The sequence below is a fragment of the Indicator indicator genome, chromosome 29, assembly GCF_027791375.1.
Source record: "Indicator indicator isolate 239-I01 chromosome 29, UM_Iind_1.1, whole genome shotgun sequence".
In the NCBI taxonomy this organism is placed as follows: Eukaryota; Metazoa; Chordata; class Aves; order Piciformes; family Indicatoridae; genus Indicator; species Indicator indicator.
This window is the reverse complement of record NC_072038.1, coordinates 2,046,965-2,059,312: the sequence shown is the minus strand read 5'-3', so window position 1 is coordinate 2,059,312 and position 12,348 is coordinate 2,046,965. Positions and strand designations below refer to the sequence as shown.

At 49.9% G+C, this 12,348-nt stretch overlaps 1 protein-coding gene across 1 annotated transcript in view; it reads left to right on the top strand.

Moving 5' to 3' along the window:
• The window catches only part of LOC128976482 (myosin-3-like), a 31,991-nt gene extending 19,931 nt beyond the window's left edge, over nt 1-12,060 (top strand). The window contains exons 23-39 of the mRNA XM_054393757.1: nt 68-213; nt 301-397; nt 1,677-2,060; nt 2,165-2,291; nt 2,485-2,603; nt 3,420-3,616; nt 4,499-4,682; nt 5,175-5,340; nt 6,426-6,550; nt 7,276-7,581; nt 7,667-7,870; nt 8,002-8,127; nt 10,316-10,486; nt 10,579-10,683; nt 10,759-10,854; nt 10,974-11,111; nt 11,901-12,060. Of these exons, the coding sequence (XP_054249732.1) occupies nt 68-213; nt 301-397; nt 1,677-2,060; nt 2,165-2,291; nt 2,485-2,603; nt 3,420-3,616; nt 4,499-4,682; nt 5,175-5,340; nt 6,426-6,550; nt 7,276-7,581; nt 7,667-7,870; nt 8,002-8,127; nt 10,316-10,486; nt 10,579-10,683; nt 10,759-10,854; nt 10,974-11,111; nt 11,901-11,924 (2,715 nt within the window). The 3' untranslated portion in view covers nt 11,925-12,060. The remainder of the gene's footprint in view (nt 1-67; nt 214-300; nt 398-1,676; nt 2,061-2,164; nt 2,292-2,484; nt 2,604-3,419; nt 3,617-4,498; nt 4,683-5,174; nt 5,341-6,425; nt 6,551-7,275; nt 7,582-7,666; nt 7,871-8,001; nt 8,128-10,315; nt 10,487-10,578; nt 10,684-10,758; nt 10,855-10,973; nt 11,112-11,900) is intronic.
• The last annotated feature ends 288 nt before the right edge of the window (nt 12,061-12,348 follow it).

Here is a 12,348-nt window from a genome sequence, read left to right as displayed (position 1 = left end):
ACAGAAGGAGAAGGGGGAGATGCTTCAGTTGTTCCACCACTCACCTCTATGTCTGTCTGTGCTACAGGTTGAAGGATCTTTAGAGCAGGAAAGAAAAGGTTGTATGGATCTTGAACGTGCAAAGAGAAAGCTTGAGGGAGACTTGAAACTTGCCCAGGAAACCATTGTGGATCTGCAGAATAATAAGCAACACTTAGATGAAAAATTAAGGAAGTATGAGAAGAACCATTAGTGCCAAACCCACAGCTTGTTTGTACCTGGGTGCATTTTGTGTTTATTAAAAGAAGATCTCCTCCACAGGAAGGACTTTGATTTCAACCAGATGCAAAACCAAGTTGAAGAACAGCAGCATTCAGAGGCCCGACTGCAGAAGAAGATCAGAGAACTGCAGGCAAGAGCCTTTATGTCTGCTTCCCCTCTGCTGTTTGCCTCTTTAACCCCTGGGAGCACAACTAATGCTTGTCCACAGCTGGTAACCAGCCACAGCCACTGCCTCCACACCTTGTGGTAATGTCCTCCACACAACTGTGATGGGCTGACCCTAGCTGGATGGCAGGTGCCCACCAAAGCCACTCTAGCACTGCCTTCTTAGGATGGACAGGGGAGAGAAAATACAACAGAAAGCTCACGAGTGTTTTGTTATGGAAAGAGAAGAGCAGGGAGAGCTCCTTCACCACTTACTGTCATGGGTAAAGCAGAAATCAGTTTCATCTATTTCCAATCAGAGTATGATAATGAGAAATGAACCCAAGACTTGAAAATCCCTCCCTCCACCCCTCCCTTCTTCCCAGGTTTAACTTTACTCCTGATTGTATCTACCTCCTCCTCCTATCACAGGAGGACAGGGAAGGGGGTTTTGGTCAGTTCATCAGACACTGTCTCTGTCACTCTTCCTCCTCAGTGGGAGGACTCCTCACAGGGTCTCAAGTCCTGCCACCAAACCTTCTCCAGGGTGGGCTGCTCTCCATGGGGTCACAGGTCCTGCCAGAAGCCTGTGCCAGCAACTGGGTCATAGCCTCCTTTAGGCATCCACCTGCTCTGGCCTGGGCTCCTTCATGGGCTGCAGGGTGGACATTTGCTCCACTGTTAACCTCCGAGGGCTGCAGGAGGACAACCTGTGTCGCCAGGGTCTTCACCATGGGCTGCAGGGCAATCTCTGCTGTGGAGTACTTTTGGCCCTTCCTTCTTCACTGACCTGCAGAGTTCCTTTTCTGACATATTCTCACTTCTGCCTTCTCACTGCTGCTGGTGGTGTGCAGGGTTTTTAACTCCTGCCTTTAAAATGTGATCCCAGAGGTGCTGCCACCATCACTGACGGTCTCAGCCAGTGGCAGGTCTATCTTGGAGCCAGCTAGCATTGCTTGTCTCAGACATAGGGGAAGCTTCTGGCAGCTTCTCACAGAAGTCACCCCTGCAGCCCCCTGCTACCAAAGCCTTGCCACACAAACCCAACACACCAAGGAGAGCTGTGATCTAAGGTTAGTCTGGGTGGGGCTGTAGGCCTTTTCCTCTTGGTCAGCCTGCACTGCAGTGGCCAAGCAGCAAAACTCAAAGGATTTTGCTTTGCTCCTAGTCCCCAGAACTTGGCCTGGTGCTGTGACACATTAACCTAAGCACTGAATTTGCTGTCCCCTGGGTAAGTGCTGCTGTGCTGGTTCCTCATCACTCAGGCCCAGGTTGCAGAGCTGGAAGAGGAGACTGTGAGCGAGAAAGCGATGAGGGTAAAGGCGGAGAAGCACTGCACTGAGCTGGCTCGCGACCTCGAGGGCATCAGTGCCAGGCTCAAGGAGGCTGGAGGAGCCAGCACTGCTCAGGCAGAGCTGGACAAGAAGCGTGAGGCAGAGTTCCAGAAGCTGTGTCGTGACCTGGAAGAGGCCACGCTGCAGCACGAGGCCACGGCTGCCGCCCTGCGCAAGAAGCACGCGGACAGCACTGCTGAGCTTGGGGAGCAGATCGACAACCTGCAGAGAGTGAAGCAGAAGCTGGAGAAGGAGAAGAGTGAGCTGAAGATGGAGGCTGACCACTTGGCCAGTAGTACAGAGGCCATTGCTAAGTCCAAGGTGCTCCTTTATCAGCGCAGTACTTGCAGTGTCCTGTTGCTGCCTGCCTGGAGGGGAGCAGCACACCAGCATGGCACAGGCCACACTTCCCTGCTCTCTTTCAGGCCGCTCTGGAAAAAAGGTGCCACAGCCTGGAAGATCAGCTAAGAGAGCTGAAAGCCACAGTTGAGGAAAACCAGAGAAATACCAATGAGATGGTGATGCAAAAAGCCCAGCTCCAGACAGAGACAGGTAAGGAAGGCACAAAGATCTGCTGAGGGAATGTTTCCTTCCTCCAGTAGCAGTGAGAGCCTCTAGCATGTCCCATGAGTGAGACCTAAGTGGTCCCAAGGTGGGTAAGCTACTTCCCATTTATCACTGATTGCTGCTTGTATCTGAATGTTTAATCCAGACAGTGCTGGGAACTTGTCTTCTCTCATCACAGGTGAGCTAAGCCGTCAGCTGGAGGAGAGAGAAGCTGTAGCATTGCAACTGTCCAGAAGCAAGCAGGCAATTACACAGCAAATAGAAGAACTTAAAAGACAGCTAGAGGAAGAGGGAAAGGTAGTGTGGACTCTGAGTGTATGCTCAGGATTCAAAACCTGCCAGGGCCTCATTTCCTTTAAGATGCACTTTGGGAAGTTTCTAAGCATTGTTGCTGCTGCAGCCTAACCCAACAACATGACTGCTGGGCAGGGGCTCTGATCTGGAGTGGGTCCGCAGGAGAGCAACAAGACTGGGGAAGGGACTGGAGGGAAAGTCTGATGAGAGGCTGAGGGAGCTGGGGCTGTTCAGCCGAGAGGAGACTCAGGGAGGACCTTACCACACTCTACAACTACTTGAAAAGAAGTTGTAGTAAGGTGGGGGTCAGGAGGGCATGGCCTGAAGCTGTGCCAGGGGAGGTTTAGGTTAGATGTTAGGAAGCACTTCCTCATGGAAAGGGGAATCAGACACTGGAATGTGCTGCCCAGGGAGGTGGTAGAGTCGTCATCCCTGGAGATGTTTAAGTGGATGTGGCACTCAGTGACATGGTCTGGTTGCTGTGGTGGTGTTGGGTCATAGGCTGGAACTGATCATCTCAGAGGTCTATTCCAGTCTCAGTCATTCTGTGATCTGTGTGATTCCTTTGGTTTCCACATCCCCAGGAAAGAACAACTGCAGCACACACCTAGGTGAAAGCATCACTTTTGCTCTTTTCTAGTGGTGGATTGCTGAGAAAAGTTGGTTGCAGCTGAAGGTTGAAGCTGCCTAAACATTTAGAGACCTTTGATCCTTTTCCTTCAGCCCAGCTGCAGTGACCTTATTTTCAGTGTGCAAGATCATGAGGTCAGCTGCTGGTCACAGCAAGGGCAAGCACAGGATGTTATGGGTCCTGTTTAGGCCAAGAACTCCCTGGCCCACGCCCTGCAGTCTGCTCGCCACGACTGTGACTTGCTCCGGGAGCAATATGAGGAGGAGCAGGAAGCCAAGGGGGAGCTGCAGCGAGCCCTGTCCAAGGCCAACAGCGAAGTGGCTCAGTGGAGAACCAAATATGAGACGGACGCCATCCAGCGCACGGAGGAGCTGGAGGAGGCCAAGTAGGTGGTAGATGAGATGGACAGGGAGGAGCAGTACAGGTGCTGGGTACATTGCCAGGAACACAGACCTGCTTTTAGTAGTCTGACCAAAATGATTTTACTGGTGTTAATTAACTTAATTAAAGAAATTACTTCTGGGGGTCCTAGTGGATGGGAGGATGACCAGGAGCCAGCAAAGTGCTCTGGTGGCCAAGAAGGCAAATGGCATCCTGAGGTGGTTTAGAAGTGCTGTGGTTAGTAGGTTGAGTAGCTCTCCCTCTACACTGCCCTGGTGAGGCCACATCTGGAATATTGTGTTTAGTTCTGGGCTCTTCAGTTCAGGAAGGATCTCAGGGAACTCCTTGAAAGAGTCTAGCATAGAGCCAAAAAGATGCTGAAGGCAGTGGAACATCTTCCTTACGAGGAGAGCCTGAGGGAGCTGAGGGCTCTGTAGCTTGGAAAGGAGGAGCCTGAGAGGTGACCTCATTCATATTGATAAAGATGTGCAGGGTGAGTGTCCAGAGGCTGGAGCTAGGCTCTGCTGGGTGATGCCCAATGCCAGCACAAGGGGCAGTGGTGGAAGCTGAGGCATAGAAAGTTCCATGGAAGCATGAGGAAAAATTCTTCAATGTGAGGGTGACAGAACCCTGGAGCAGGCTGCCTAGGAGGGTTGTGGAGTCTCCTTGTCTGAAGATATTCCAAACCCACCCGGATGTGTTCCTGTGTGACCTTCTCTAGGTGATCCTGCTCTGGCAGGGGGGTTGGACTGTATGAGCTTTGGAGGTCCCTTCCAGCCTTCACATTCTGTGATTCTGTGATACCTTACTCTTTACATGATGTTTATAATACACTGATTTTTTTTTTTTTTTTGATGCCATGCTTGTTTTATTTATATTCCTTAAGGAAAAAGCTCTCTCAGCATCTCCAGGAAGCAGAGCGGCAGGCAGAGGCTGTGAATTCAAAGTGTGCCTCCTTGGAGAAGGTGAAGTTGAAGTTGGAGGGGGAGGTGGAGGATCTGACAGTGGACACAGAGAGAGCAGACACCTTGGCTGCTGCCCTTAACAGGAAACAGCAGAACTTTGATAAGGTGAGAAGTCAGCACAATATCTTTTAGGCTCAGCCTTCCTAGAAGGCCAAACTAATGCTCCCTACTTAAGCCAATGGTGAAATCAAGCTGAGGCTACCATGGAGCCAGGCTCTGCTGGGTGATGCCCAATGCCAGCACAAGGGGCAATGGTGGAAGCTGAGGCATAGGAAGTTCCATGGAAACATGAGGGAAAATTTATTTCCTGTGAGGGTGACAGAGCCCCAGAACAGGCTGCCCAGGGGAGCTGTGGAGTCTCTGGATGTGTTCCTGTGTGATCTGCTCTAGGTGATCCTGCTCTGGCAGGGGAGTTGGGCTGGGTGATCTCTGGAGGTCCCTTCCAAGCCCTGGCATTCTGTGACTCTGTGCTTCATCACAGCATAGCAATAGGACTTTGTCCTGTCTTCAGGAGTTGTAGTATTTATCTAGTACAAATAGCCACAAGTAAAGTGTCTTGAGGACTGGCAGGAATGACACATGGAGCATCTCCTCCAGATGGTGGCAGAATGGAAGGGCAAGTACGAGGAGAGCCAGCTGGAGCGGGAGGCTCGCTCCAAGGAGTCACACTTGCTGCACTCAGAGCTCTTCAAGGTGAGAAATGCCTATGAGGACAGCTTGGAGCAGCTGGAAACAGCCAGGAGGGAAAACAAGACCCTGAGGCGTAAGTGTTGGCTCTGGCTGCCTATCAGCTGCTCTCGGCCCTGCCACAGCCAGGCCTGCTGCTGGCTGCTAGGGGCACTGTGATGGGACTCTGCCTGCACCACTGGCTCCATGTGATTGGAGAACAGACAAAGAAGCTCAAGCTTCTTCACCAGAAGCTGTTGGGCAAGTTTGTGAAGTTACTAAAGATAAGACAGCAAACGTCCTGCTCCCCATTACCTGCTTCAGGGACCAAGGGCATTTAGGTGCAAAGGTGATGCCCTCAGGAGCCTGCACAGCTGGCAGCAGTGAATGTTACAGGTGCAGTGTGAGCACAGAATGGTAAGATATGTAGTGTAGGTGTGGTGGATCTAGAGACAGAGACACATGCAGACCCTCACATCTGGGACCCTCACAGACCTGTGTGGGGCTGAGCAGGGGGAGGGATACAGACAGGGAGGAGGGGCAGGGCAGAGGCACCCATGTGCCCAGTGTTGCATTCACTGCACTGTGTGGCCAGGCTGTCCCAGGATGGGGCCACTGTCTCTGGGCATCTTGGCTTGGGAATGCTGGTGACCTCCAGGGAAGGAGTTTTGACAAGGACTGGGAGTAACAGGATGAGGGACAATGGCTTTGAGCTGAGAGAGGGGAGATTGAGAGTGGAGATGAGGAAGAAATTGTTGAGAGTGAGGGTGGGGAGAGACTGGCACAGGTTGCCCAGGGAGGCTGTGGCTGTCCCCTGCCTGGAGGTGTTGAAGGCCAGGCTGGATGAGGCCTTGAGCAAGCTGGGCTGGTGGGAGGTGTCCCTGCCCATGGCAGGGGGTTGGAACTGGTCCCTTCCAACCCAAACCATTCTAGGATTCTATGATTCAGATATCTTCCAGGCTGTATGTAAGGAGTGCTATGAAACCACATTGATGCCCCTGTGCTTGTGGCATCCTGCACCAGCTGGCTGTATCTGGTTTTGTCTGCGCATACACACACAGCCTTGTGGACGTGTGTGTGCATAGAATTGTATGCAGGTGTACAAGAGAGGGGTTGAAAGTCCCAAAGCAGAGAGTTCAGCACATCTGACTTCCACAGGCTGATGCTATTCTTATCTCACAGAGGAAATCACTGATCTGACTGAACAAGTTACTGAGAAGGGCAAAATGATCAGAGACCTCGAGAAAGCCAAGAAGCAAGCTGAAGGAGAAAAATCCCAGCTGCAGTTAGCTCTGGAGGAGGCACAGGTGAGTTAGTTTAGCTATTACTGGAAAAAAGAGAGAGCAATCAGAACAGCTTTCTGTTCTCTCTCCTGGGCAGTGCCTGTGTGCAAGGTTGATGGCCACAAACTTTGGGAGTTTGTGTGGAGTCACTGAGTAACTCCACTGTGGAGGGCTGAAATTCCCCCCAACAATTGCCAGCCCAGCTCAGCTGAAAGCAAATGAAGCTGTATTTACAGGCAAAACTACAAGCCAGAAATATGAAATGCAATGTCTATGTATAAAATATTCAATATTTACATATATTTACAATTTATAAACAATACAAGAACCCACCTGAACAAAACCAGTGGGTTACCAACAGCTACTCCCTCCCTGCTCCCTTCTCCCACCCTATACAAGGAAAAAAGAAAGAGGAGAAAAGCAGAGAGTGGTTTATTAGCACTCAGCCACAACAAGAACACAGACAAGGTCAGCAACAGCTAAGCAAAAAGCCAGCTAGTATCAGCTAGAGCAAGGAAGAGAAAAGAGAGAGTTACCTTACACAACTCACTTTCAGACCAATTGGATTATTTAGACCTTATCATTATCTTCCCCTTTACATCCAATGATAATTTATTTACATTCTATCACTTTCTGTGCAAGATCTGTAGAAAATTTTCTAGGCATCTGCCTAAAACTGCCACTACCACGATGGTTATGTTCTCTGAAATGTTACTTTGGTGTTTGTTTTTCTTCTCTTCCTTTCAAAGGCAGCTCTTGAGCGTGAAGAGGTCAAAACCCTTGGTGTCAACCAAGAGCTGACTAAGATTAAATCAGAAATCAACAGGATTGCTGAGAAAGATGAGGAGATCAGCCAGTTAAAAAAGAACCATCAGAGGACTGTGGAGACAATGCAGAGTGTTTTGGATGCTGAGATCAGGAACAGAAGTGAATCCCTAAGGCTGAAGAAGAAGATGGAAGGAGACCTGAATGAAATGGAGATCCAGCTAAGCCATGCCAACCGCCAGGCTGCAGAGGCACAGAAACACCTGCACAGCATCCAAGGAATACTCAAGGTCTTGTTTTACCTTTCTGATTGATCCATTTTTAAACACAGTATCTGAGAAATTAATTAGGACAAAATTGGCTTTTCATGCTTAGGACACTCAGCTGAATTTGGAGGATGCTGTCAGGACTCAGGAGGACCTGAAGGAGCAGGTGGCCATGGTGGAGCGCAGAGCAAACCTGCTGCAGGCTGAAGTTGAGGAGCTAAGGGTAGCCCTGGAGCAAATGGAGAGGTCAAGAAAAGTGGCTGAGCAGGAGCTCCTGGATGCCACTGAACATCTGCAACAGCTTCATACCCAGGTAGTTTTCTGTGCTAAGGCAGATGTGGTTTTGGGTCCAGAGATGCATAGAAGAAGGAATAGTAACTGATGGTCTCTGTTTGTAAGAGACCAGAGACAGACACTCAAAGCCTTTGTTTTCCTCCTTCACAGAACACCAGCCTCTTTAATGCAAAGAAGAAGCTTGAAGCTGAGATGGCACAAATCCAGACTGAGATGGAAGATATCAGTACTGAAAGAAGGGGTGCTGAAGAACGGGCAAAGAAGGCAGTGACAGATGTGAGGATGTTACTCTGTGGTTATCTCAGGGCTTCCCAACAGCATTGCTGCTGGGAGCTAATGCAAATACTCTTGCCACAAGCTGGCCAAAGAAGTGTTCCGTGGGCCTGGTGGAAGAGGCTACACATCAGAGGAGGGCTGGAGCAGTAGGGAACTTGTCCTGCTGACAGATAAGTTACTGGGGCTGTCTGCATCAGAATGAACTAACCCCACAGTTAGCCAGGATAAAACAAGCAACCTCCTCCCATGCTGCCTGGAGATAACTCCCCCTGCAGTACTGACACCAGTGAAGTGTCTGTTGAAATATTTATCTTTTCAAATTCCTGTTTCAGATCTTTTCAAATGAGAACTGTGGGTCTAAACTGCTACCTCATCCTCCTGGGCAAGGCCAGTGAAGCTCAGCCAGGTGGTAGGGCTGGGGTGTCGTGGAGCCCAACCTGCCAATGATTTCTAATGTATGGGATCCAAACAAAATCTTAACACTTAAAAACATTATTTGAAGCTAAAATAGAAGGAAAATTTCTCCATGAAACAACAACAACTGCTGGTACTACTAACCACCCATTTGTATTCTGTTTAAATGAAACAGAGCATTACAATGGATCACACACACACACACACACACATATTTATATATATCCAAAATTCCTGATGTCATTATTTTATTCTCACATTTTTCAGTGCAGACTTGCTCAGGTGTTTAGCTGCTAAAGCAAGGTATTGATTTGTAAGTAAGGGCTCTTGATAGAATCAGAGAATCATAGAATGGTCCAGGCTGGAAGGGACCTCCAAAGCTCATCCAGGCCAACCCCCTCTGCACTCACCAGGGACATCCCCAACTAGATCAGGTTGCCCAGGGTCTCATATAGCCTCACCTTGAGTATCTCCACGGATGGAGCCTCAGCCACCTCCCTGGGCAACCTGTTGCAGTGTTCCACCACCCTCATGGTGCAGAATTTGTTCCTCACATCGAATCTAAATCTGCTCTAGTTTGAAGCCATTGCCCCTGGTCCTGTCCCTGCAGGCCTTTGCAAACAGTCTCTGTCCAGCCTTTCTGTAGTCCCCTTCAGGTACTGGCAGGTTGCTATTAGGTCTCCCTGGAGCCTTCTCTTCTCCAGGCTGAACACCCCCAGCTCCCTCAGCCTGTCCTCATAGAAGAGCTGCTCCAACCACCTGAGCATTTTCATGGCCCTCCTCTGGACCTGCTCCATCAGGTCCATATCCTGAGGGCTCCAGACCTGTACACAGTACTGCAGGTGAGGTCTCCCCAGAGCAGAGTAAAGTGGCAGAATCACCTCTCTGATCTGCTGGCAATGCTGCTTTGGATGCAGCCTAGGATGTGATTTGCCTTCTGTGCTGCAAGCTCACACTGCCTGCTCCTGTCCAGCTTCTCATCCACCAGCACCCCCAAGTCCTTTCCCTCAGTGCTGCTTTCTGTCACCTCCTTTCCCCAATCTGTATTGATAGTGAAGATTGTTCCAGCCCAAGTGCAGAACCCTCATAGGATTCACCTGGGCACCACCTCTGCAGCCTGTCCAGGTCCCTCTGGATGCCGTCCTGTCCCTCTGGTGTATCAACAACACCACACAGCTTGGTGTCATCTGCAAACTTGCTGATGGTGTATTCAATCTCACTGTCTATGTTGATGTTTCACCAGGATGCTTAATTTGATTGTGTAGGAACCAAATGTTTGAGAGTTAAACATATCCCAGCTTTGTCTTAGATGACATTGATTGCTTTACACCTTGTAGCAGTTTCACTCCTTGTAGCAGAAGCCCTGCAGGCTGCTGTGGCCAACCCAGGACACACATAAAAGCCCAGAGTACAGACTCCACATTTATTGTGCAGAAAAGATTTCCAGCTGTGCCGTGCCCTGCTCCCAAGCTTTGCTGTGCCTTCTGCTCTACCCCATGGCACCTGGGATCAGTGAAGGTCATAGTAATGAGTGGGTCAGATCTATTACCCTGGTGTTCCAAGCTCCATGCGTGCAGCAAGGCAGAGTTTTCCTCATCCTTTTTCCTACCATTTCCTGTCATGTCTCTGCAACTGTTATGCCACAGGAAAAAGTGAAGCAGGAAACGTGGTGGGAGGAATGGCCAGAAGGAACCAGGACTAGGTCCTCAGACGGTACACAGCATGCACTGTTCTTTCACACTCTTCCAGTTTCTTGTGTCATTTCCCTTTCAAGGCAGCCATGATGGCAGAAGAGCTGAAGAAGGAGCATGACACCAGCACCCACCTGGAGAGGATGAAGAAGAACTTGGACCAGACAGTGAAGAACCTGCAGCACCGTCTGGATGAGGCTGAGCAGCTGGCACTGAAAGGAGGCAAAAAACAGCTCTTGAAGATGGAGGCCAGGGTGGGTACCAGCACTGACCATGGGTGTGAAAGTTACCTTTCTTCCCTGAGTCCTGTGTGAGGCCTGAAGACAGCTGCTGGTTGACCCACCAGATCCAGGAGCTGGAAGCTGAGCTGGAAGAGGAACAGAAACAATCTGCAGAGGCCACGAAGAGCATCCGCAAGCACGAGTGGCGCCTCAGGGAGCTGACACTGCAGGTGGGGGTGAGGGGAGAGAACTCTCCTGAGGGTTTGTCTCCCCAGGGTGGATAATTGCGCATTCCCTTTCCACAGAGTGAAGAATACAGGAAGAACACAATGAGGTTACAAGACCTGGTAGATAGACTGCAGATGAAAATCAAGGCTTACAAGCGGCAGGCTGAGGATGCTGTGAGTCCCCCTGCAGCAGATGCTGGTTTGCCATTCTCTAGGGCTGTCAGGTTAGAGGTCGGCTCTGTGCCCCAGCACCTTGACAGGTGATTCCAGCTGCATTTGTTGTGCCATTTCAGGATGAACAAGCCAACACTAATCTCTCCAAGTTCAGGAGAGTTCAGCACAAGCTAGAAGAGGCTGCGGAGAGGGCAGATATTGCTGAGAGTCAAGCAAACAAGCTCCGAGCTAAGACCCAACAAGTCGCCTCCACTAAGGTAAGTGTCCCCTGCAGGGGGCAGGGCTGTAGGCTGGGCTGTTGGCTCAGAGTCACAGAATCACAGAATCAATCAGGTTGGAAAAGACATTTCAAGTCCAACCTCTCACCTAACACCATCTAATCAACTAAACCATGGCACTGAGTGCCTCATCCAGGCTTATTTTAAACACTTCCAGGGACAGTGACTCCACCACCTCCCTGGGCAGCACATCCCAATGTCCTATCACTCTTTCTGTGAAGAATTTGTTCCTCTCAGGCTGAGCTCAGTGACAGGCAGCAGATCTCTGCCTTGCTGATGGATGCAGCCATTACTCAGAAAGGACAGTTTTGGAAGGAAGGGATTCTGATCCTGCTTTGAGGAGCCTGATACTGTGCAGTATAGGTGGGACATGGGCACCTGGCACAGGTTCTGGATTCTGCTCTGGGAGGGCTAAAATTGAGCATTATAATGCCTGAATCTTTTAACAGATCCAGTGGATCAGTGCATCGTTTTATTGTCTTCCATGCTTTACATTCATTTTTGGAGGTGCTGGGATACTCCTTGTCCTAGAGGATGAGGGTGTGAGTTGCTTAAGCACTGTGGCAGAAGATCAGCAGAGACCTTTGTCCATTTCAACCCAGCAGTCCAAGACCTTTAACGATGTGTGGGCTTAAGGGTTACAGACATCACCACACTGACCTGGGCTCCACCTGCACATCTGCACTGGATGGTGCATTGAGACAGGTTTTTAGGGACCAAAAGACTCATCTTGGCAGGTGTGGACTAAACAAAGCTTCTTCTTTCCAGGTGGTGCTAGGAAGTGAAAAATGAGCTTCCCCGGGACGATCAGAATGCACACAAAGAGTCCTTCCAGCTGTGGGTTTGCAAGTAGTTAGAGCTACACTGGAGGGAAGTGACGTTCCCTTTGCTTCTGGGCACAAACAGTTTCTGCCATGCTGCTGCTGTACCAGTGTCAATAAAGTAGATATCCAAAACTTTAGATGCTCCACATGTTGATGTTCACAAGAGAGTGAGTTTCTTTCTAGGTTAAGCATAGTCAGAAGTGTGGGTTCCAGTCTTACTGCTGCTGAGGTTGTGTTTGAGCCATTGTGTTCTACACTAAAATCTGGGTGTCTGACATGCTTCCTTCAGCCCTTCTGCTTAAAACCAGACATCCTGACCTTCTTACATGAGGCTGAGAATAAACATGAGCAGGTGTGGTACATCAAATGTGCAGAGTGAACAAAACTGCAGT